Source organism: Callospermophilus lateralis, chromosome 11 (genome assembly GCF_048772815.1).
Source record: "Callospermophilus lateralis isolate mCalLat2 chromosome 11, mCalLat2.hap1, whole genome shotgun sequence".
NCBI classification, from domain to species: Eukaryota; Metazoa; Chordata; class Mammalia; order Rodentia; family Sciuridae; genus Callospermophilus; species Callospermophilus lateralis.
In genome coordinates this window covers 15495570-15522986 of record NC_135315.1, presented here as the reverse complement: position 1 = coordinate 15522986, position 27417 = coordinate 15495570, and the positions used below count along the sequence as shown (strand labels likewise).

General features: G+C 34.5%; 1 protein-coding gene across 2 annotated transcripts in view; it reads left to right on the top strand.

The window, feature by feature from the left end:
• Nucleotides 1–27417, top strand: part of Tanc2 (tetratricopeptide repeat, ankyrin repeat and coiled-coil containing 2) — a 454690-nt gene that overhangs the window by 139964 nt on the left and 287309 nt on the right. The window contains exon 5 of one of the 2 annotated variants that reach the window (XM_076870152.2): nucleotides 8857–8928. In XM_076870152.2, the coding sequence (XP_076726267.1) occupies nucleotides 8857–8928 (72 nt within the window). Of the gene's footprint in view, nucleotides 1–8856; nucleotides 9040–27417 lie in introns of both variants that reach the window. The other variant, XM_077110543.1, reaches the window with a different exon arrangement.

Genomic DNA, 27417 nt, shown 5'->3' with positions numbered 1-27417 from the left:
GCAACAAATTTTCTCAGTTTTTATTTTTTAAGAAAAATCTTTATTTCTCCTTCACCTTTGAAGGATAATTCTACAAGGTACAGAATTCTAGGTTGGTAACATCTATCTATCTATCTATCTATCTATCTATCTATCTCAGCATTTAAAATATTTTATCCTCTTTCCTATTGTATAGTTTTGGTCAGATGTAATTTTTATCTTTGTTTCTCTAAAGGTAAAGTGTGTTTTCCTTAAGATATTTTCTTTACCTTTGATTTTCTGCAGTTTGCATATTATATGCTGGGACATGGTTTTGGCATTGTACTCTGATTTTTTTGTTTGCCATTAATGTGGGAAGATTCTTAGTCATTAGTGCTTCAAATATTTCTTCAGTTCTTTTTTTTTTCTTCTCCTTCTGTAAGTCCCATTTTGCATATTTGCACCTTTTGTAATTGTCCCACAGTTCTTGGGTATTCTGTTCTGGGTTTTTGTTTTCTTTTTGTTTCTAACTTCAATTTTGAATGTTTTTATTGACATATCCTTAAACCCAGAGATTTTTTTCCCTCGGCCATGACCAGTCTACCAATGAGCTTATCAAAGACTTCCTTCATTTCTGTTTTAGTGTTTTTGACCTCTACATTTAAAAATTCTTTCTTAGAATTTAACATAGTCTGATAATTTCAGTGTTCTTGCTACAACTAGGTTTGTTATTGATGCTTGCTGTGTTTCTTCAACTGTATATATTGCTTTTCTCTGTGCCTTGTAATTTTTTTGCTGAAAGGTGAGCATTATGTATTGGGTGAAAGGAATTATGGTAAATAGACTTTTCATAATGTAGTGTTATCCTGGAAAGAAAGCACAATTTTGTTCTTTGATTCATTCTCAGTCTTTTGATAAGCCTGTGCCATTCACTGTGAACTTCATCAGTGCTTCTTTGTTGTTGTTGTTATTTTTCTTCCCCCTTAGGTAGGACAGGATGTCTGGAGGAGATGGGGTTATTTTTATTCATCTGTGTAGAAGGCTCCAGCAGGCTGGAATTGGGTATTTACCTTCTGCCAGGTTGGTTAGGCTCTGGTGAAATAGTTTCTTCTGAGGGCAAGCTTGTTAAGAATAATAACATTTTCTGATGCATTGTGCATTTCATAATGATTATGTTATCACTTTCCTTTGCTAGAAGCACAAGGGGATTTTTCTTCAGTATTCACTGTGAGAACCTCCTAAAGCTCCTACAGGTAAAACTTAAAAAAAAAAAAAAAAGTGTGGAGGGCCTCCCAAACTGGATCTGCATGAAATTCTTATCTCTCATGCTAATCTACACTGACAATCCAACAATTCATCAATTACAATTCAGGTTTTTATCCCCCTATACTCCTGCTGAGATTTCTGCTTATGGGTTTCTCTCTGGTAACTTATAATTTTCTGTGTTCACCTGCTGTCTCTTCAGTTTTTAAGGAAACAGTTTACATTTTGACTTAACTTCTGTGACAAATATAAGAATTGTTGGTTTTTCTGCTGGCTGGGAAATCCATGAATAACACAGCATCTGTCAAGGGCCCCCAGCTGCATCACCAACATGGTGACATTATATGGTGATGGCACACATTCATAACTGGAACAGAGGGAGGAAGCAAGAGACTAAGAAGGGGAAGCAAGGGATGTGGCTCAGTAGTAAAGCATTTGCTTAGCATACTTGAGGCCCTGGGTTTGATTCTCACCACCACCACCAAAAAAAAAAAAAAAAAAAAGAGAGAGAGAGAGAGAGAGAGAGAGAGAGAAAGAGAAAGAGTAGAAGTGACTAAAGAAGGACCAGTCTTGTCCTTTAAAAAAAAAAAAAAGTCTACTTTCACAGCACTAATCCATTCCTGTGAGATTAGTACAGACCCAGTCGCCTCATATTAGGCCCTACCTTTTAAAGGTCCCACCACCTTTCAATACCATTATATTGAGGACCAACCTTCCAGCACATGAATCTTTGGGGGACAAACCATATTGAAATCATTCAGTGTGAGTCTTTTTCTGGACTATTTGATTCCAGTAACTTTGTGTGTGTGTCCATTATTTTTCCTAGTACTACATATTCTCTAGATTACAGAATTTTTTATTTTTATTTAATTAGATTACAGTATATTGTATTTTATTTATTTTTAATTTTTGTAGTCCTGGGTATTTGACCTGGGTCCTTGCACATGCTGTGGGGATGCTCTACCACTGAGCCACATCCCCAACCCTAGATTTCAGTGACTTTTTATAGTTAGTCTTGAACTTGGTTAGTGTGAGGACACCAATGCTTTATTTTTTTGTTGAAAATTGTTTTAGCTATCCTAATTCCTCTGTTTTTCCATACAAAATTTAAAATCAGCTTATTGACTGCTACTAAAAAATTGCCTTAGATTTTCATTGGAATTGCTTCATACCTATAAATCATTTTTAGGAGAATTGACATCATAATGATATGGAATAGTCAGATCCATGAACATAGTGTATCTTTCCATTTAGGTCTTTGATTTTTCTTGTCAGTGTTTTGTACTTTTTAGCATACAAATGTTGTATATATTTGTTAGAATCATTTCTAAGTATTTCATGGTCCTATTTTAATGGTGCTAATTTAAAAATTTTTCATTTTTCAGGTGTCCATTACTATAGTATAGAAAGATGCTTGGTTCTTGTACACTAAATTTGCAACCTGTGAATTTGCCTGACTCACTTTTGGAGGGAAGAAGTATTGGGTGCTTTACTGCTGAACTACATCCCCAGCCCTTTTTATTTACTTTATTTATTTATTTTGAGACAGGATCTTAACTAAATTGCTTAGAGCCACCCTAAATTGCGGAGGCTGGTCTTGAACTTGAGATTCTCCTGTCTTAGTCTCCTGAATCCCTGGGATTACCGGCTTGCACCACCATGCCTGGTCTCACTTTTTTTTTCCCTGATAGTTTTTTGTAGAGACCTACAAAGACAGTCATAATATCTGACTGTATTAATCTGTTCTAGTTGTTAAACTTCTCTGGGCCTGTTTTCTGCCTGATTTTTGGACTTGCAAGAATGTTACCAAGTTAGAGAGCTATAAACCCCGACTTTGAAGGGTATTTGAATAAATTAGGCAAACCCCTTTCTTTCTAGAATATGTAAAAGCTCTTTGTTTTTTTTTTTTTTTTTTTTTTTTGAGGGAGGGATCATTTTATCACAATGCTATATTATTTTTTTCCTTTGTGCCCCCTACCCCCACCCCTGCTACCAGGGATTGAACCCAGTGTTCCTGTATCACTGAGCTACATCACTAACCCCTTTTAATTATTATTTTTGAGACAGGGTCTCATTAAGTTTCCGAGGCTGGCTTCAAATTTAGGATCCTTAGCTGGGATCACAGACTTGCACCACTGCACCCAGTTCCTGTGTACTTTAAAATAAAACAAACAAAAACAAAACAAAACAAAATTGTATTAACACATAACATAATAAACTGAAAAATTCACAAATCATGTGTACAGTTTAGTGAATTATCACCAGATGAATTTATCATGTTAGAGTTTCTTAATTTTTAAGTTTTATTTGTGATCATTTATGTAAATGAAAAAATTAGAAGGTAATTCCCTAGAGTAGGTATTAACTTTATTATTAACTTGAACTTTAATATCAAATAATTATCAATGTCAAATTATAAGACTTAATAGTGATGGTTGAAATTTTAACTAAATCATGTTTACTCCTAACATTTTTTAAATATCCATATACTTGATATTCTTGAGCTTTTTTTTTTTTCCCCCTCTCTTTTGGTAACAGGAACTGAACCCAGGGATACTTAACCACTGAGCCACATCCCCAGCCCTTTTTTGTCTTTTATTTAGAGACAGGGTCTCACTGAATTGCTTAGTGCCTTGCTTTTACTGAGGCTGGCTTTGATTCATGATACCCCTGACTCAGCCTCTGGAGCCACTGGGTTTACAGGCATGCCTGGCTATCCCCAGCCCTTTTTATATTTTATTTTGAGACAGAGTCTTGCTAAGTTACTTAGGGCCTTGTTAAGTTGCTGAGGTTTTCTTTGAACTTGCAATATTCCTCCCTCAGGAGGCATGAGCCAGTATGCCCAGCTTCTCTGGGCTTTCTTAGCTCAACTTTTGAATACCTAACCACCAAGTGGCCAGTAGTGTAACTTTATTATTTCTGTCAAAAAAGCAGTTATTTTATTTTGCCTTATCTCCATTGCATTATTTCTATAGCTTTTAATTTGGTTGATTGAAGCATGAAAAGTGGTAAGAAAAAAGAATAGTGGAAAATAAGGATTAAGTAATATGGAACACCAATAAATGTTGCTTTACATCATTGTAAATTTGATTTATAACTTTTTTTTTTACCTCTTTGTTTTATAAAACTTTACAACTATTGCTTTTGTCATGAGCTTTGCAGTAGCTTCCACTAGTGTGGGCCACGTATATTTTATTGGCCCTTTAATGCCATTCTGGGACATGACTTGCTTGATCCAGTGGAAAGTTAGTGAGCAGAGGCCTTATATAGGCTTTTCTGATTTGGCTTACCTTCCTGAGTTCCTCTGATTCGCCATGAGAACAATATGCCCCATGTATTCATTTGCCATTCAGTGGGTGGGTCCAATATTAAAAATACATTGGTGTGAATTTGAACCTGACCATTATTCTGTTAACTAGCTCAGTTCTCTGGAGCCCAGCCTAGACCAGCTGACCCACAGTCAGTCTATAGATTAATGAACATAACACAAATCTGTTGCAAACCACTGAGATTTTGAGGTTTCCAGTTATCTAAGAGAACTGATATTCAAATTCTGTGAAGTTCATCAGTACTTTTCTTTACTTGAAACATTTTCAGTTTTTTCTTTGTAGCAACAATGAGTTCAAACACAATTTATAGGACAGAGAAAATGGAAGAAAATCTTTCGAAGCTGAAAAGTAAACTAGGGCAGCCAAATTGGACTAATTGCAATATGATTCCTTAAGGAGTATTACTAGATTCTAAAATTATCAGCTAATTTTTAACAGTGGAACATTTTAAGTGAAAAATGGTACTCTACTAAGTCAAATGCATTCTTCTAGATACACTGCTTTAAAAAATCAAATAATGATTTTTTTCAATAAAAGTATTCCTCAGGAAATTGCACACGTGGTATGCCATTTTGCTTATAAATATGTAAAATCCTGTAATTCTATAGAAATCCATATCAGGTCTTTTTCATGAAAGTCTAAACATTAGAAATCTATTATGAGAGAAACAGACATGAAAAATAGGTCTAAGAGACACAATATCCATCTGATCAGACTTCCAGAAAGAGAAGATAGTTGGAAGAAAAGAATTACTCAATATAGTAAATCAAAGGGCCCAGAGACTAATGAGAAGGAAAAAGTTAGAACTTTCTGATAAAATTTCTGAAATTTAAGAAAAAAGAATAAATTCTAGATTTCTCCTAATAGAATTTTGGAGAAAAAAATAATAGTGCCCTGGACTAAGGTAGTGGTGGGAGAAATGGAAAGAATTTAGCAGATTTGGAATATATTTTGTATTGATAATCTGCAGAAATGCTAATTCATTTGTTGTGAAGGACTGGGAAAGGAAGAAATGAACAATGGTTTCTAGATTTCTGAATTGAATAAATATATGGTTAGTGATAAATATCTATATAATTTTTTATTGAGGTAAAATTTATATACTATAAAATTCACCATTTTAAAGTGTACAATTCAGGGACCAGAAAGTGTAGTACAGAGGAAGAGTGTTTGCCTAGTGTGAGGCTTTGGGTTCCATCCTCAGTACTGCTTCCCCCACCCCAAATGTGCAATTCAGTGGCTTTCATTACATTTGTAGTGCTGTGTAAACATCACCTAGTACTTAATTCATCATCCCAAAAGAAAACCCTATACCTATCAAGCAGTTACTTCTATTTTTTCTTCCTCTTAGAGTTTGCAAACCACTAGATTCTTTTGTCTTCCTTGTTTTCTCCATTTTGAACATTTCATATAAATGGAATCATAGAATATGTGGCTTTTTTGTTACTATCTTTTTTCACTTAGCATTATCTTTTTAAGGCTTTTAATATTATACCATGAATCAGACCTTTATTCTTTTATGACTAAATAATAATTTCATTGTATAGTTATACCACATTTTGTTTATCAATATAACAGTTAATGACATTTAGGTTGTTCCCATTTTTTGACTATGTGTTTAAGTTTTTACTTGAACACTTGTTTCCTTTCCTTTGGATATATATACAGGAGTAGAAGAGCTGAGTTGTATGGTAATTCTATGTTAAATTTTTGAAAAACCACCAAACTATTTTACACAGCAGCTGCACTATTCTATATTCCTTAATCAGTGTATGAGGATTCTAATTTCTCCACATTTCTCATCATTATCTTTGGTCACTTAAAAAAATCTATTGTTAGTGGGTTTAAGTAGTATACCCACATTTTATACATTTTGTCTTTGATTAGCTTTTCTGTAATGATTATTGAAGGGTTTTTTTTGTTTGTTTGCCAGTACCGGGTATTGAATCCAGTGGTGCTCTACCACAGAGTTACATCCCCAGTCCTTTTTATTTTTTGTTTTTTTACTTTGAGGGTGTCACTAAGTTGCCCATGCTGGACTCAGACTTGCAATCCTGCCACGTGCCACCATTCCTGGCTGGTTGTTGAGTATCTTTTCATGTGTTTTTTAATGTCAATTTTTGGAGAAATGTCTATCCAAGTTCTTTGCCCATTTTTAAATTGGGCTCTTTGTTGTTGTTGAGTTGTGGGAATTCTTGATATATTCTGCATGTTAGAGCTTTATCAGATATATGATTTACAAATATTTTCTCCCATTCTGAGAGTTGTCTTTTCACTCTCCTGATAGTATCCTTTGTTGCATAAAAGTTTTTTGTTTTAAATTCCAGTGAAATCCAATTTATCTATTTTTTTTCTTTTATTGCTTATTCTTTTGGTGTCATATTATGTAACTTAGCTTTTCATCATGTGACAAAATACTTCAGAGAATCAACTTAAAGAAAGAAAGATTGGTTTTGGCTCCCAGTTTCAGAGATTTCAGTTTATAGTCATTTAGCCCCATTACTTTGGGCATGTAGCAAAGAAGAAGATCATGGCAGGCAATGTACGGAGGAACAGAGCTGCTCAGCTTATGGCAGCTAGGGGGAGAGGGAAAGAAGGATAGAGGCCAGGGACAAAATAGATCTTTCAAAGGAATGCCCAGTAACCTACTTCCTCTATCTAGGCCCACCTCCTGAAGTTTCCACCACCTCTCAGTATCATCACCAGCTGGGGATGAAGACTTCAACACATGAACCTTTGGGGGCATTCCAGATCCAAACTGTAACACTTACCTAAGAATCCACCATCTATTTTTTGATACTTCACTGATCATTCTAATGTATATTTTGGTTTACTAATTCTCTCATCTTCTATGTCTAACCTTCCTTTAAATTCATCTATTAAAATTTTAATTTCATAATTCTAATTCTGTTAAAATCCTGAACTTTAATTTTCTAAACATGTAAACATACTACTTTAACTTTTATGCCTCATTGTTCCTTACTTTATATTTCTAGTCAGACTATTTCTTGATTTTATGACTTTTCTAATTTGCTTTTGTTCATGTTATCTTATCTCTGTTATTGTTAATTAAGGGCCAGATAGTAACATGATAAACAGTATGGATACTTTGAGACCTAGAATGTTGTTGGTATATACTCCAAGAAGATTTATGCTTATTTTTTGGTGGGCCCTAGCAATATAGGACTGCCTTCAACATTTGATTTTGTAGAAGCTATTTGGAGTTGACCCTGTGAAGGCAAGTCTAGATTTAGTTCGTATTTACTCCTTTGAACTTTCAATCAAAGTGTTGGAATTTTATCTCTTCACACCTTGGTGAGCCCTAGACTCTTAATAGTTGTTCTCCTAGCACCATAAAACTATCAGTAGTTTGTTAGCCTTTCTGATACCACTAAGTAAAAAATAGCCCCAAATGCTGGAATTTCAGTATTTTCCTTGCAATTCTTTTTTTTTTTTTAAAGAGTGAGAGAGAGTGAGAAAGAGGGAGAGAGAGAGAGAGAGAATTTTTAATATTTATTTTTTAGTATTTGGCGGACACAACATCTTTGTCTGTATGTGGTGATGAGGATCGAACCCCAGCTGCACGCATGCCAGGCTAGCGCGCTACCGCTTGAGCCACATCCCCAGCCCTCCTTGCAATTCTTCAACATGCTGTTAATCTTCTACTGACTTCAGGAAGATTTTTAAAGTATATTTTTCTAGGGTTCTTAAGGAAAAGTTGGTCTGAAATATGTAATCCACCATTACTAGAAGTGGATGTCAACAGCATATAATTATTTCTTCTTCTTCTCCTTTTTTTTTTTTACTTACAAAAATTAGAGCAGATTAAAAGATCACCATATGATAGTGTCAGTCTTACCCACTTGTATTTTTATGTAGTTTCTTTAGGGAAGGGGACAACGAGATAAAGTTACAGAAATTCTGCTAACAATTGCACATTGATAAGCAAGCGAATATCTTCTTTCAGATTCTATCAGAAGAAAAATGTAAGAACATAGCTCTAATTTTAACATTTTGTTGTACAATAACTATTTCCTTACATAACTGTATCTCTTCTGAGGCAGTGAGCCCCTGTTAATGAGGAACCCTGTTTTATTCATCTTTGATTTCCTAGAGGTAGACCTGGAGTTGGGTACGCAGTAAGTGTACAAATGAATGTATGTGTTAAAAATGCCTTATTTAGTTTCTCACAGTGAAAATCAATGTTAGTATATATTGTTCTGAATCAGTTTAAAAGATACATTTTAATAGGGAAGTAAGAATCTTTTCTCACTAGCTCTTTCATTCTATCCTTTCCTATTAACAGGTGGCATCTCCACAGAAAGCGACTGTGCTTTTGAGCCAGACTATGCTGTTCCACCACTTCCAGTGAGTGAAGGTATGCAGCACATTCGGATTATGGAGGGCATGTCTCGCTCTCTTCCATCCTCCCCCTTACTCACACATCAGTCTATCAGTGTTCGGCTCCAACCTGTGAAGAAGTTAACTGGTAAGGACTTTACCTGAATTTAGTATGTTTAACAAGAAACATAAACATATGGAACTTGAGGTCAGATCAGATGTGTTTATGTGCATCTTTAAGTTTTTCCTCTTTGACCTTCCTAAAGTCATAGACTCTTCAAAAATGGAGCTCTGACTGATTTTCATTTAGGGAATTAGAACAGTACTCTAACAGATTGATATATTTATTTTCTAAGTGACCCATCTGTTGTGGACATATTTTCCTAGATTTTCAGGAAGTTTCCAGTTTTGCCAGAATACACTGTTGTTCTGATTTCATTTATCAGCTTGTTCATGTGAGATTAACAGATGGAGATATTGTAATTTTAGGATAATAAGATCTTAATAGTTCAGCAAAGGTATATCAGTCATATTATGTTTGAAATAATTTGTGTATTTCATCTCTATAAAAGCTAATTTAAATATTTTCTTCTCTGTAGGACCTTAGTACAACTTCTTAGGATATGTACTATAATTCATAAATTGTCAATTGCATTGAATTTATTTTTGTTTATTTTTTTTAAAGAGAGAGTGAGGGGGGGGAGAGAGAGAGAGAGAGAATTTTTTTTTAATATTTATTTTTTAGTATTTGGCAGACACAACATCTTTGTTTGTATGTGGTGCTGAGGATTGAACCCGGGCCGCACGCATGCCAGGCGAGAGCGCTACCGCTTGAGCCACATCCCCAGCCCTTTGTTTATTTTTAACAAGAGAAAAAATACTTTTAATAATATGCATAAGAATCCCACAAAATGTGAGACTTGAAGAAGGGCCAGGTTACTGAAGTTTCTTATAGCATCCTTACCTACAAAAAGGACTAGGAGCTTGTGGCTTCTGGGGGGAGATGGTTAACATTTATGCCAGAGTTAAGGAAGAGGAAAAGAATTGTTTGGTGAATAAATGTTGTCTTGTTATTGCACTGAGTTTAATATCATCTCATAATATGTATTTTTCATTCAGATCAAGTCATTAGGTATGAAACTCAATTTTTATTAAATGAATATTTGTCCTCTTAAATTTTTCTGGGAAGAAATTTTACGATACAGTTGAATACTTTCATAAATATATAAATTCGTAAACCTGGGTCACTTTGTTAGCTTTCTTCTAACACTATCAGTATATTCTTGAGGACAGTCAATTGATTGGTATTGATTGATTATGAGTGTAGGTAGGCATGAAATTAAGGTTATAATGAATGTTTGCTGTGTACCTGGTGTTGAGCTAGACCAAAAGGAGATTTATTATCATATGACAATTCAAAAGAAAATAAAAGGAGGGAAAGTGGAATTTTTAGATTCTTCTAAGCTGAATTAAACTTCCACTGTTTGTAATTTTATCAAAATATACTATTTCTTTAGTTTCACAAACATAAGTTTTATCTGTTTGCATTGCATATTATGTTGTAGAACACCTAAATCTGATAGCTGTCATGTGATGTGCTTTATTTTTTAAGAAACTGCAAGTTCAGTTTCCATGTAGAAGTGAGCTGGATTACCTGAGGATTTGGAGGTTCCACTTCCTATTCCACTTACCTATCTTAATTTGAACTTTAACTTAAATAGGCAACATTTATTAAAAGAGAAATGCATTTAATAATAAAGTCAATAACATGCCTAATATCACAGGGGTGATTATAGTGAAGCAGTAAGAAGGGGCACAATTAATTAAAGACACATGAAATATTGAGTTTTAAATGTGTAGTGTTTGAAGCATGTAGAACCTAATAGTTTTATTTACTGATGACTATCAAGGACCTAAGAACTTAAAAATTGAGAATGCACTTATAATTTTTTGAATTAGAGAAATCTGTTTCCTTAAAAAGACACATGAAAATGTTTTTGTTGCCACTTTTCTCCCAAGTAAAGAAGATGATAAGAATTTTGTGGTTTAACCCAGAATGAATGAAATTACTTTGAAAGTTAAAACCTAGTAGATTACTTATCAGTTATTATTTCTTTCTTATTTTATGTTTTGTTGTGAATAAATAAATGGAAAGTCTAATGGTGAAAAATTAGCTGATCATAAAGACGTATTTTCCAGAGAATGGTTCATACTTAGTCTTAGTTATCAAAAAGCACTAATTTGATGAGACTATTAGGGCTGTAGTAATTATTCCATTTCCACTAACATTCGATCTTCTGTGTCTGTTATAAGCAAGAAGGTTTGATCATTATTTTTCAGTGCCTTTTACTTCATAATTTAATAATTACTTATTTAGAGCCCACATATACTATGCACTGCTCTAGATGTAGTGGACTAGATGAAGGACACAATTTTATATTTCATTTGGGAGGGGGACTGATAAACACATAGCTAATAAATAAATACTTTAATTTTAGATAGTGACAATATTTTGAAGATATAAAATAGAGAATTGGATAGAGACTAGGGTAGAGGCAAGGTTTCGGATTTCTTTCTATGGAATAATCAGAATTAGAGGAGGAAATATTTGAGCTGAGGTCTAAATTTAAGAAAAGACAACCATGGGACGATATGGGATCTGAGTTTTCCATGTCAAGAGAAATGTCTTAACAAAAATCCTAAAGCAGAAATGAATTTGGCATGTCCAAAGAGTGGAAAGAGGGAGGTGTGACTTAGGCAGAATACTCAGAGGGGAGGGTAGTAGGAAAAAAGTTGAAGAGGTACCTAGAAGTGAGTTTTTAGGGTCATGGTAAGGAGCCTACTTTGATTATAGGATTTTTAAGCAGAGGAGGAATGATAAGCCAGATGATTTGATTTACTTTTTAATTTTACAGATTGAATATCCCATGTTCATTAAACTTATATGTGTTTTCCAGATCTTTAAATGTCATTGTCTATATTTTCAGCAAGATGTATACTTATGTTTTCATCTTAAATGATATTTTAAAATTTCTTTTGATACTGAGGATTGAACCCAGGATGCTTTACCATTGAGTTACATCTCTAGCCTCTACTTATTTTTGATTTTGAGACAGGGTCTTACTAAGTTGTTCAGGCCTTACTAAGTTGCTGCTTTTGGCCTCAAATGTGATCCTCCTGCCTCCCAAGTCACTGGGATTAAAGGCATGAACCACTGTGGTAGACCTATCATTCTTCTTATGTTACCTCTGTACTCTTTAATATGTTAATCTTAGTCCTTCAACCTAGGTGTATATAAAGACCCCCTTTGCATAAATAAGTCTATGTATTTGAAAATGGACTTATTTGTAGGAAAGTAGTGAAAATAGGGAAAGGCCAGCTCAAAAATAGGCATACATAATTTGGAACTTGAAAGCTAATTTTAAAATGCATACATACTTCACTCTATTCACTACAAAGACAAATTAATACAGTAAAAGTGGTTAGGAGAAACACAAGCCATGTGGTCAGACTGCTTGAGGTTGCATTCTACCTTTGAGTTAGCTTCTGTATTGCTGTTTATTTCTATTTCTTCATCGAAAACTGGGGATAACAATAATATGACCTAGAGAAAGTTGTATCATTCTTCTGGTGATCACATTATTTAGTATTTGCTAAAAATTGTATTTGAAACTTTACCAGATGAAACTTTAAAACTTTACATGTTTTTAAAATCATATTTATAAATGATTAATAGAAAAAATAATTATTGAATTTTTTCATTTGAATGCTGACTGTGTGCCATATACTTATTAGCTCATGTATTCTTCACATGTATCTCCAGTTTAAACATGAGTAAATCATAAAGTTAAATGTCTTGCTCTTAGGAAAATGTGCTGAAGATAATTTTAACCATGAGAAAAACTGAAGTTTAAAGAAGTTAATAGATTCCTCTTATGGACTTCTGGTATATCAACTATGGTTTTCTTTGTTCAAAGAAACAGAAGATGCTGCTAAATAGCCTAAACAGTAAAGACAAACTAGAAGACCTATTTGATGAGCAGGCTTCAAGGTTCATTTAGTTTATTTGGGTATTGCTGTGCTTGAGGGAGATATGAGAGAAACTGTACAGACACTGTTGGTTCCAGTTATCTCCAGATTCTAATTCACAACCCTTTCTGAGATTTTTTTTTAATAATCACAAAACCCTCAGCATTTCTTAACCTACAGATAATAAAAATGCCAATAGCTAATTCATTCAACATTTAATTTATGCCATTTTCCTATTGTAATGTACCATAAACCTAGATACCACAATTTTATTGCTAAGAGTTTATTTTACAAATGAACAAGTTTAAAAATGCGTGTATATATGAGTATATATACAGTATTGTTTACATAGCAAAAACTGAAAATATAATCAATAATAATAGGAATCCATGTGTATTGTAAATTGATGTATAAACATGCATATGCACAGATTTGGTGGCAGTATAGAGAGATAATAACTCTCAGAAGAGAAAGGGATGATATACATTTAGTTGTATAATCTTTTTAAATATTTTCATTTTTACTAGGTAAAATAAAAAAATCTCATGTCACATAACAAATTTTGTAACTTTGACATATTGCTCTAATTTTCTTAAAGTCTCAAATATTTTTGTTTCTAAAAATAAGATTAATATTATATACAACCTGACATATAATCAACTATGACTAAATGTTACTTTTCTTCTCATTTTTTTAACTTGGTTAATAAGATTAACTTGTGTAATAAGATTAACTTCTATGAATTTACTATTATTAATAATAACTTCATAGAATCAATAAGAAAATTAGATGAGTGAGTACATGAAAAGCTCATAAGACAGTGTCTGACATAGAGTAAATAGTCAAAATGGTCCCTGCAGTTATAGGTCCTAAGGAGATTTGGGAATTGAGTTTCTGTCAGCTACGTCAAATATATGTTCTGAGCTTTTGGATGGTGGCCTTCAAGTAACTTAAATTTTTTGAAGAACTTAAGTCCCTTAAGAGAAAGTCCCTTTACTTTTCTGAGTAATAAGCTTTAAATATTAATATCAAATAGATTATTATCTAATCTCTGGGTAAAAATTGTTTTTGCCCTGATCTTTAGAGTATTTTATGCCAGTGGATTGAAAGTACAATGTGCAATTCACTTTGGATGGTAAATAAGTCATAATGGCTGATTTGATTGTGCTATCCACATACTCAGGAGCTAGCTATGGCTAAAGTATTGTTTTTGTCATGAATTAAATGGAAACATTTATTCATTTCAGGGACATCCTGGAAGAATCATTGTAAAGCTCTTTTGCCATTAAAAAGGGCCTATACATAGTGGGTTTTTTTGTTTTTTTTTTTTTTGCCTGAACTGATACATGTTAGTATACCCATGATGTGTTAATATTTTTTCCATACTTTACAATTTTTGGAAACATATTGGAGTTCAAGACATTCTATTGTGTAGGAAAAAAAACAGGATTGTTGTGAAGATTTCCTAACATACAACCTGAAATATAATAAACTGTGACTAAATGTTACTTTTCTTCTCATTTTTATCTTGGTTAAAATGGAAACATAGTCTTGTTTTATAGACATCCCAAGAAATTTTTTTGTTTGTTCTTTAGATATACATGACAGTAGAGCGTATTTTGACATATTATACGTAAATGGAGTATAACTTTTATCCTAATTAGGATCCCATTCTTGTGGTTGTACATGATGTAGAGTTTCACTGGTTATGTATTCATATATGAACATAGGAAAGTTATGTTTGATTCATTCCACTGTCTTTTCTATTCCTATCTCCCCTCCCTTCCCTTCATTCCCCTTTGTCTAATCCAGTGATCTTGTATCCCCCTTCTTATTGTATGTTTCCTTCATTCCCCTTTGTGTAATCCAGTGATTTTGTATCCCCCCACCTTATTGTATGTTAACATCCACATATGAGAGAGAACATTTGGCCTTTGGATTTTTGGAACTGGCTTATTTCACTAAGCATGAGAATCTCCAGTTCCATCCATTTACTGGCAAATGACATAATTGCATTCTTCTTTATGACTAAGTAATATTCCATTGTGTATATATACACCACATTTTCTTTATTCTTCTGTTGAAGGTCACCTAGGTTGGTTCCATAGCTTTGCTGTTGTGAATTGAACTGCTGTAAACATTGATGTGGCTGTGTCACTGTAGTATGCTGATTTTAAGTGCTTTGAATATATACCAAGGAATGGCATAACTGGGTCAAATGGTGGTTCTATTCCAAGTTTTCTGAGGTATCTCCATACTGCTTTCCAGAGTGGCTGCACCAATTTGCCAGCCCATCAGCAATGTATGAGTGTACTTTTCCTCCCACATCCTTGCCAACATTTATTGTTACTTGTATTCTTGATAATTGCCATTCTGACTGGAGTAAGATGGAATCTCAAGAAAATTATTGAAAAGCCAATTAATAAAGGGCCTATGTATATATAATATTAGTCTACATACTCTGATTATTTGGGTATATTCATACTATAGCACACAAATAAATATCTTATAAATTTAAGAAAAGCTTTGGAATGCAAGGTGTATTATAGTGAATTTTATTAGATTAAAAAATGTAGGGTCAGGGATGTAGACCAGTAATAGAGTGCTTCCTAGCATGCATGAGGCCCCAAGTTCAATCCCCAGTACCATACATGCACGCACACACACACACACACACACACACACACACACACACCCCCCACAGATAAGTGTGGCAGTCTAAGCTCCATCATTGCTGTCAGGTAACACATATTTTTGTAAGTTTAAATCAGAAAATATATATACAAAGACTTGCTGGGTGTGATGGCACATGCTTGTCATCCCAGCAGCTTGGGAGGCTGAGGCAGGAGAATCATGAGTTCAAAGCCAGCCTCAGCAACGTAGCAAGACCCTCAGCAACTTGAAGAGACCCTGTCTCAAAATAAAACAAAAAGGGCAGGGAATGTGGCTCAGTGGTTAAGCACCCCTGGGTTTAATCCCTGGTACCAAAATAAGGAAGAAAATATGTATGAAGACTTTTAAGATCTTTGAAATAATAGCACTAATTAAACTGATATGTCTGTTTCTCATTCAGTTACTATTTCTAATTCAGTTTCTAACTATTCTATTTTATTAGATTCTCTGTTTATAGGTTAAAGATTAGGCTGTTTGTAAACTACAAGATTAACTCAGTAGTATGAGCAGAGTAAAGGAATTAAATTTGCAGATATTGTTTCCATTGTCTTCCAGACCAAAGTAGAGTATTTTAGGGAGTTGTTAATCAATTATAAATAATTTTAATTATTTTGAGTCAGCATTGTTTAAAAAAAATGGAGATGGACCATCATGTGGTAAAGCCAGGAACTATTTTAATAGGGGAAAGAGACCTCAGTATATAGAACTGGGTTTAATTCCAAGTATGATAAAGAATGTTGGGACTTTACAGCCAAGGAACAGAGTGGGGAAAGGAAGAAGAATCAGTGTGAATGGAAAATTAGGAAAGGGTAACCAGGTCAGGGGGATTTTCAGGGCAATCAGATATCAAGGATTCTTACCAAACTGAGTTACCAAAATTCTTGCCATAATTGTTGTAGGCAGTCCAGGGACTAGGCCTAGTTGAAAAGAGGATTTAGAGGAATTTTGAGGTGTTTGCTCCAGAAGAGAGTCTTTGCCACTTTAGATTTTTGAGCTCCTAAATATCAGCAAATTATTGGATAATCCTTTTGTGATGTTTACACACACTAGATTTTGCAAGATAATGAAATTTTTTGTTTTTAGGTTTTTGTGGGAGTTTAACCTAAAAGTTTGTAGGCAGAAAATAATCTTCTAATTTTTTTCATGTTTTAATGTAAGTCACTTATACACAGTGGAAGTATTATTTATAGTATTATAGTGTTTATTTATAGTTAGATTTATGGCAGTTGTAGTCTCACTCTGTGTAGTCCATTGAAATATATTAGTCCTATTTTTCTACCTCTGTTCAACCACTGCTAGAAAAAAGTTTCCCAAAAAATGCCAAAATGAAGCTTGATGGAAAAAGCCAAAATAATAAGTCATTTACTTTTTTTAATATAATGGTTTCATTTCTTTTAGATTATATGATGTGTAAAGTTATGGTAAAAATTAAAACTGAAGAAAAGGAAATTATAAGAAAAAACATATAAGTCAAATAATTTTAAGTCAGTTACCACATGAAATATAAATGATGTCAGCTTCCCTTAAAAAGACAGAAATTATCAAAATGCAGATACAGAAAGACAAAAGATAGAAAGCATTTCCAGTGATGTTATTTATAATGAATACTCATAAAACAAGATGAGGAAAAGCTTACAAATAAATGAATGAAAATATATACTAGGCAAATGTAAAGGATAGCATTATTTGTAATAATATAAAATAAATGTAGGAAATAACTAGGGCCAAAATTATTTAATATTCTCCATAGGTACAATTCATGAAGTAGCTATCAACTATCATTGGTATTTCATTATGAAAAATATGATATCAAAAATAAAGCAACCCAAGAGAAAGAAAAACATAATCTCATCACAACTTTTATAGATGTATTCATAATAGTCAAAAAGTGAAAGCAGCTTCAATGTTCATTAACTGATAAGTGGACAAATAAAATGTAGTATAACCTTATTATTTGGCAATAAAAATAAATGATTTACTGATGTATGCTACAACATGGATGAACCTTGAAAACATGCTAAATGAAAGAGGCCAATCACAAAATACCACTATTGTGAAATTCCAACTATGTGAAATATCCAGAATAGGCAAATCTGTAGAGACAGAACATTAATTAATTAATGATTACCTAGTACAAGAGGGAGGAATATGGGAAGTTATTGCTAAGGATGTGGGATTTCATTTGGGGTGACGAAAATGTTCTAATTTAAGATTATGGTAATAGTTTGCACAACTCTGTGAATATACTAAATTCACTGAATTGAACACTTTAAATGGGTTAGTCTTTTTGAAAATTAATTTATTTTAATTAGGTACATATGACAGCAGAATGCATTTTGATTCATTGTATACAATTGCAGCACAAGTTTTCATTTCTCTGGTTGTACATGCTGTAAAATTGCACCATATGTGCAGTCATACATGTACCTAGGGTAATGATGCCCATCTCAATCCACCATCTTTTCTGCTCCCACAAATCCTCCCTACACTCCTTCCGCTTTGGCCAGTCAATGTTCAGCATCCACTTATGAAAAAGAACATTCAGCCTTTGGTTTTTTGGGATTGGCTTACTTCGCTTATATGAACTATATCTCAGTAAATATTTTTTTTAAAAAGGAAAACTATACAGGTAAACATTGTTAAAGGTAAAGTTAATGAATTTATATTTAGGGCACATTTTATGCCTCACAAAATGAGTAGCTCAATGACATGGAGGATATGGAGAATTTGAACAATGCAGTTAACTAACTTAATTCAGGTAAGGGTAGAACCTTATGTTGAAAAAACAAATAAGAATCATATATTCTTTTTCATCAGTATGAACTGTTTATAAAAATTGATCATATATTTAATAATAAAAAATCTATAACAGTATACATTATTTTCATTGAAAATTAAAGTAGACTATAAAAACAAAAAGATGGGTGATAATTATTTTTATGCTTCTAAATTTTTAAAGGTTTTAAAATAACTTTTGGGCCAAAATATAAACCAAAATTTCAACAAAAAATAGTAAGTTAACATGTATTATGTATTAAAACCTATGAGATGCAGCCAAAATGATACTTTGTGGAAAAAGTCATTACCATGAGTGCTTTTATTAGAAAATAAATTCTGAAATAATTTTAATAATAAAATAAGAAGTATTGAAAATAAATTAATCACAAAGGTTATCAACAAAATTAAAGCAGAAATGAGTAAAACTAAACAAAAATATAATGCTTAATTTTTAATGAAGACATGAACTATTTCTTTGAAAAAATTAAGAGAATAGAAGAATATTTAAGAGGAACAATCAAAGTGAAAAATACAGAAGTAAGAGCAGAGCCGCCGCCCGCGCCCACAAGGTAGGCAGACCTGCCACCTACCGGCAGAACAGGTCCATCACCCCAATTGGAGTAGGGGCAGAGCAGAGCCGCCGCCCGCGCCCGGAACAGGCCCAGGGCGCCACCAGCGTGGTAGTCACGTCACCCCCATTGGAGTAGAGGCAGAGCAGAGTCGCCGCCCGTGCCCGCAAGGTAGGCAGACCTGCGACCGACTGGCGGAACAGGCCCAGCGGCCTGCCATCAGGGTAGACACGTCACCCCAATTGGAGTAGGGGCAGAGCAGAGCCGCCGCTCGCGCCCGGAACAAGCCCAGCGACCCGCCAGCGTGGTAGTCACGTCACCCCAATTGGAGTAAGGGCAGAGCAGAGCCGCCGCCCGCGCCTGCAAGGTAGGCAGACCTGCGACTGACGGGCAGAAGAGGCCCACAGGCCTGTCAGCGTGGTAGACATATCACCCCATTTGGAGGAGGAGCACAGCCGCCGCCTGCCCCTGGAAGGGAGACTTTTCAACTATACAAGAGCAATGTAATTATATAGGGGGAAAATTCAATAACACAACAGTTTCACCAAGCAGAAAGAAATGCGAGCAGTATGAAAAGACAAGGAAAGAAAGGATCACAAGCAATGCAGGTCAACTCAACTTTAGAAGAGGTAATAGCTGCAGCAGATGGAATGTCAGATAAAGAATTGAGGATATACATGCTTCAGATGATCTGGAGTCTCAAGGAAGACATTAGACAGCAAAATCAGACAATGAAAGATCACTTTGACAATGAATTACATAAGCAAATCCAAGAAGCAAAAGATCAACTATACAGGGAGATAGAGGTTATAAAAAACAAACAAACAGATATCCTAGAAATGCAGGAAGCAATTAACCAACTTAAAAACTCAATTGAGAATACTACCAGAAGAGTAGAACACTTAGAAGATAGAACATAAGACAATGAAGACAAAGTATTTCAACTTGAAAAAAAAACATAGACAGCTCAGCAAGACTGTTAAGAAACCATGAGCAGAACATCCAATAAATATGGGCTAACATAAAGAGACCAAACTTAAGAGTGATTGGGATACAGGAAGATATAGAGGTCCAAACCAAAGGAATGAGCAATGTATTCAATGAAATAATATGAGAAAACTTCCCAGACTTGAAGAATGGGACAGAATCCCAAATCCTAGAAACCTACAGGACGCCGAATGTGCAAAATCATAAGAGATCCACACCTAGACACATTATAATGAAGATGCCCAATATACAGAATAAGGAGAGAATTTTAAAGCTACAAGAGAAAGGAAGCAGATTACATTTAGGGGTAAACCAATCAGGATAACAGCTGATTTTTCAACACAGACTCTGAAAGCTAGAAGATCCTGGAATAACATACTTCAAACACTGAAAGAAAATGGGTTCCAACCAAGAATCGTGTATCCAGCGAAATTAAGCTTCAGGATGGAAGATGAAATTAAAACCTTCCAAAATAAACAAAAGTTAAAAGAATTTGCAGCTAGAAAAGCATCTCTTCAAAACATCCTCGGCATAATATTACAGGAAGAGGAAATGGAAAATATCATTGAAAACCAACAGCGGGAGGTAGTACAGTAAAGGGGGGAAAAATAATCAAAGAGGAAACAAGCCATGTTTAGTAACATAAATAAACAAATATGGCTGGAAGAACAACCCATATCTCAATAATAACCCTAAATGTTAATGGCTTAAACTCACCAATTAAGAGACACAGGCTAGTAGAATGGATCACAAAACAAGACCCAACAATATGCTGCCTTCAGGAGACGCATTTGATAGGAAAAGACATACATAGACTGAAGGTGAAAGGTTGAGAAAAATCATATCACTCATATGGACTTCAGAAACAAGCAGGAGTGTCCATACTCACATCAAATAAAATAGATTTCAAGCCAAAGTTAATCAAAAGGGATAAAGAGGGACACTACATACTGCTCAAGACCATACACCAACAAGACATAACAATCATAAATATATATGCCCCAAACAATGGTGCAGCTATGTTCATCAAACAAACTCTTCTCAAGTTCAACAGTCTAATAGACCACCATGCAATAATTATGGGAGACTTCAACACACCTCTCTCACCATTAGACAGATCTTCCAAACAAAAGTTGAATAAAGAAACTATAGAACTCAATAACACAATTAATAACCTAGACTTAATTGACATATATAGAATATACCACCCAACATCAAGCAGTTACACTTTTTTCTCAGCAGCACATGGATCCTTCTCAAAAATAGATCATATATTATGTCACAGGGCAACTCTTAGACAGTATAAAGGAGTAGAGATAATACCATGCATCTTATCTGATCATAATGGAATGAAACTGGAAATCAACGATAAAAGAAGGAAGGAAAAATCATGCATCACTTGGAGAATGAACAATAGGATACTGAATGATCAATGGGTTATAGAAGACATCAAGGAGGAAATTAAAAAATTATTAGAGATAAATGAAAACACAGATACAACATATCGGAATCTATGGGACACACTGAAAGCAGTTCTAAGAGGAAAATTCATTGCTTGGAGTTCATTCCTTAAAAAAAGGAAAAACCAACAAATAAATGATCTCATACTTCATCTCAAAATCCTAGAAAAAGAAGAGCAAAACAATAGCAAAAGAAGTAGAAGGCAAGAAATAATTAAAATCAGAGCTGAAATTAATGAAATCGAAACAAAAGAAATAATTGAAAAAATTGACAAAACTAAAAGTTGGTTCTTTGAAAAAATAAATAAGATCGACAGACCCTTAGCCACGCTAATGAAGAGAAGAAGAGAGAGAACTCAAATTACTAGCATACGGGATGAAAAAGGCAATATCACAACAGACACTTCCGAAATATAGAAGATAATCAGAAATTATTTTGAATCCTTATACTCCAATAAAATAGAAGATAGTGAAGGCATGGATAAATTTCTTAAGTCATATGATCTGCCCAGATTGAGTCAGGAGAATATAGACAACCTAAACAGACCAATATCAATTGAGGAAATAGAAGAAACCATTAAAAGACTACCAACTAAGAAAAGCCCAGGACCGGATGGGTATACAGCAGAGTTTTACAAAACCTTTAAAGAGGAACTAATACCAATACTTTTCAAGCTATTTCAGGAAATAGAAAAAGAGGGAGAACTTCCAAATTCATTCTACAAGGCCAACATCACCCTGATTCCTAAACCAGACAAAGACACTTCAAAGAAAGAAAACTACAGACCAATATCGCTAATGAACCTAGATGCAAAAATCCTCAATAAAATTCTGGCGAACCGGATACAAAAACATACCAAAAAAATTGTGCACCATGATCAGATAGGATTCATCCCTGGGATGCAAGGCTGGTTCAATATACGGAAATCAATAAATGTTATTCACCACATCAATAGGCTTAAAAATAAGAACCATATGATCATCTCGATAGATGCAGAAAAAGCATTCGACGAAGTACAGCATCCCTTTATGTTCAAAACTCTAGAAAAACTAGGGATAACAGGAACACACCTCAATATTGTAAAAGCAATCTATGCTAAGACTCAGGCTAGCATCATTCTGAATGGAGAAAAACTGAAGGCATTCCCTCTAAAATCTGGAACAAGACAAGGATGCCCTCTCTCACCACTTCTGTTCAACATAGTTCTCGAAACACTGGCCAGAGCAATTAAAAGAAATTAAAGGCATAAAAATAGGAAAAGAAGAACTCAAATTATCACTATTTGCAGATGACACGATTCTATACCTAGCAGACCCAAAAGGGTCTACAAAGAAACTATTAGAGCTAATAAATTAATTCAGCAAAGTGGCAGGATATAAAATCAACACGCATAAATCAAAGGCATTCCTGTATATCAGCGACAAATCCTCTGAAATGGAAATGAGGACAACCACTCCATTCACAATATCCTCAAAAAAAATAAAATACTTGGGAATCAACCTAACAAAAGAGGTGAAAGACTTATACAATGAAAACTACAGAGCCCTAAAGAGAGAAATAGAAGAAGATCTTAGAAGATGGAAAAATATACCCTGTTCATGGATAGGCAGAACTAACATCATCAAAATGGCGATATTACCAAAAGTTCTCTATAGGTTTAATGCAATGCCAATCAAATTCCCAACGGCATTTCTTGTAGAAATAGAGAAAGCAATCATGAAATTCATATGGAAAAATAAAAGACCCAGAATAGCAAAAACAATGCTAAGCAGGAAGTGTGAATCAGGTGGTATAGCGATACCAGACTTCAAACTATACTACAGAGCAATAGTAACAAAAACAGCATGGTACTGGTACCAAAACAGGCGGGTGGACCAATGGTACAGAATAGAGGACACAGAAACCAATCCACAAAACTACAACTATCTTATATTTGATAAAGGGGCTAAAAGCATGCAGTGGAGGAAGGATAGCATCTTCAACAAATGGTGCTGGGAAAACTGGAAATCCATATGCAACAAAATGAAACTGAATCCCTTTCTCTCGCCATGCACAAAAGTTAACTCAAAATGGATCAAGGAGCTTGATATCAAATCAGAGACATGGCATCTGATAGAAGAAAAAGTTGGCTATGATCTACATACTGTGGGGTCGGGCTCCAAATTCCTCAATAGGACACCCATAGCACAAGAGTTAATAACTAGAATCAACAAATGGGACTTACTCAAACTAAAAAGTTTTTTCTCAGCAAAAGAAACAATAAGAGAGGTAAATAGGGAGCCTACATCCTGGGAACAAATCTTTATTCCTCACACTTCAGACAGAGCCCTAATATCCAGAGTATACAAAGAACTCAAAAAATTAGACAATAAGATAACAAATAACCCAATCAACAAATGGTCCAGGGACCTGAACAGACATTTCTCAGAGGAGGACATACAATCAATCAACAAATACATGAAAAAATACTCACCATCTCTAGCAGTCAGAGAAATGCAAATCAAAACCACCCTAAGACACCATCTCACTCCAGTAAGATTGGCAGCCATTAGGAAGTCAAACAACAACAAGTGCTGGCGAGGATGTGGGGAAAAGGGTACACTTGTACATTGCTGGTGGGACTGCAAATTGGTGCGGCCAATTTGGAAAGCAGTATGGAGATTTCTTGGAAAGCTGGGAATGGAACCACCATTTGACCCAGCTATTGCCCTTCTTGGTCTATTCCCTAAAGACCTAAAAAGAGCATACTACAGGGACACTGCTACATCGATGTTCATAGCAGCACAATTCACAATAGCAAGACTATGGAACCAACCTAGATGCCCTTCAATAGACGAATGGATAAAAAAAAATGTGGCATTTATACACAATGGAGTATTACTCTGCATTAAAAAATGACAAAATCATAGAATTTGCAGGGAAATGGATGGCCTTAGAGCAGATTATGCTAAGTGAAGCTAGCCAATCCCTTAAAAACAAATGCCAAATGTCTTCTTTGATATAAGGAGAGTAACTAAGAACAGAGTAGGGACGAAGAGCATGGGAAGAAGATTAACATTAAACAGGGATGAGAGGTGGGAGGGGAAGGGAGAGAGAAGAGAAATTGCATGGAAATGGAAGGAGACCCTCAGGGGTATACAAAATTACATATAAGAGGAAGTGAGGGGAAAAGGAAAAAAATACAAGGGAGAGAAATGAATTACAGTAGAGGGGGTAGAGAGAGAAGAGTGGAGGGGAATGGGGGAGCGGGGATAGTAGAGGATAGGAAAGGCAGCAGAATACAACAGACACTAGTATGGCAATATGTAAATCAATGGATGTGTAACCGATGTGATTCTGCAATCTGTATACGGGGTAAAAATGGGAGTTCATATCCCACTTGAATCAAAGTGTGAAATATGATATATCAAGAACTATGTAATGTTTTGAACAACCAACAATAAAAATAAAAAAAATACAGAAGTAAAAGATAAACATGGAACATAAATAACACAATAAATGAATTAGCCACTAGTAGTAATTTCTTTATTATAAGAGAACATATTATAGAGATTTATAGAAACCTCAGAAAAACTGGATGGAATGTAAGAATATGAACTGTAAAATTGACACAAGAAAACTTAAAACTGCTACTACCCTTGCAACCATGGAAATCAAAGATTATCTTAGAGTCAACTTTGTGTTGTTTTAACTAAACTTTTAAATAATAATGATAATAATAGTAGTAGTTTAATTTAATTAAATTAGTTAAATTTAATTTTCACAGCAATCTTAAGTGGATAACCAACAGTAGCTTCTTTTTAATTTTATTTTTTTGGTGGTGCTGGTGATTGAACCCAAGGCAAACACTCTACCAACTGAGCTATGTCCCCAGCCCCAACAGTAGCTTCTTTGTGAATACTTTGGATGATGGTGAGCTTTCTCCTTTGTAACAGAGCCTGATTTTGTTTTTAATAGTTTTAACCATTGTTTTTTTTTAAAGATTAATACTTTTTATTTATTTTTTTGCAGTTTTTTAAAATTTTTGTTAATAGTTGTTCAAAACATTATATAGCTCTTGACATATCATATTTCATACGTTTGATTCAAGTGGGTTATGAACTCCCATTTTTTCCTGGTATACAGTTTGCAGAATCACATCGGTTATACATCCATGTTTTTACATACTGCCATACTAGTGTATGTTGTATTCTGCTGCCCTTCTTATTCTCTACTATCCCCCCTCCCCTCCCCTCCCCTCCCATCTTCTCTCTCTACCCCATCTACTGTAATTCATTTCTCTCCCTTGTTTTTTTTCCCCTTTCCCCTCCCCTCACTTCCTCTTATATGTAATTTTCTATAATGACGAGGGTCTCCTTCCATTTCCATGCAATTTCCCTTCTCTCTCCCTTTCTCTCCCACCTCTCGTCCCTGTTTAATGTTAATCTTCTTCTCATGCTCTTCCTCCCTGTTCTGGTCTTAGTTGCTCTCCTTATATCAAAGAAGACATTTGGCATTTGTTTTTTAGGGATTGGCTAGCTTCACTTAGCATAGTCTGCTCTAGTGCATCCATTTCCCTGCAAATGCCATGATTTAATTTACATAACAAAATGTGCCCCTCAGTTGCTGCTGCTACCCATTAGTCCTGTTAAGCCTTTTAGAACCGCATAACATAAATTAATCTCATCCTTCACTTGGCAATTCTTTATATTTTGGAAAGCGGCCATCATGTCTGATTTTCTCTAGATTTATAGATTGCATTTAAGGCCAGTTTAATGTAGTAGTATTGCAACTATGTTATTTCCCTCATCTTCTGGGCTAGTAACAATGTCAAAATGAACATAAGATACCTTTAGAATAATTTTGCCTTTTAACTCCTTATCAACTCTTAGTGAACATTTTTCTCTTTACAGAGGCTTCATTATCAGTATCCATATTTTTGCCACCCTTTAGTTCTATAGCCCTCTAGATTTCCTGCATAGTTTTACAAAGACTACTTTTAGTAGTTTCATGTTCATTTCTTTGTGTTCTTTTAGAACTTTGAAATATATATTGTGTGGGCCTGTATTCTGCTATTGTGTTTTTTAACTCATTTTTCTTATGACTTACACTTAAGTGAACTCTTAATGATGTTTTAACTTAAATAAAAATTTCCTTAATGAAGAACATTAAAGCAAAATGGGGGTTAGTCTTAGTCTGTGTGTGCTGCTATAAGAAAATGAAACTGGGTAATTTATAAAGAAAAGAACTTTATTGTCTCAGTTCTGGAGGCTAAGAAGTCCAATATCAAGGCACCTGTGGCTGGTTTGTTTGTCTGGTGAAGGCTGCTATCTGTTTTCAAGATGGTGCCTTGTTATTTCCTTCTCTGGAAGGGAGGAACACTGTGTCCTTAAATGGTGGGAAATGAGAAGGCAAGAGAGCATGCAGGGCAAACACTCTGAGGAGTCTCTTACAAGGACCTTAATCATACCTACAATTGAAGGACCTCCCATTACCTAATCACCTTTTTAAGGCCCCACCTCTTAATATCATCATACTGGCCATTAAGTTTCAACACCTGATTTTTGGAAGAGACACATTCAAACCATAACAATCATCAACCTGAATAATAATCAGAGAAAAATTCTCTAAAGATGAGTGAAATTTGTGAATAACATTACAGTGGAAACATTTACCATAATAAGTTATGAGCATATTTAAAGTAGTTGACGGAAAGGGAACTTTTAAAGGTAAAGATAAGGAAGGTTACATTAAAACTTTGAAAGAACTATTCATGGCCACAATGATTAATGACATGGATGGTGCCAATATGGAGTTGAAAGGACAATTGTTGGGTTATGTTCTTAAAGAAGTATATTTCATGTAAGATTGTGATGGCCTTTATGCAAGGTTGTGGTTCTGGAAGTCTTTTTTGAAAGTTACTGTGTATCAGGCAATCATGGGTGAGAACTCTCCCTTCAAAATGTCATGGCTTTATTTAATTTTTATTAGGATTGACCTAACAACTTCATTTGATTCTGACAACTTTCACCCAAGGGTTGAGTAACGTT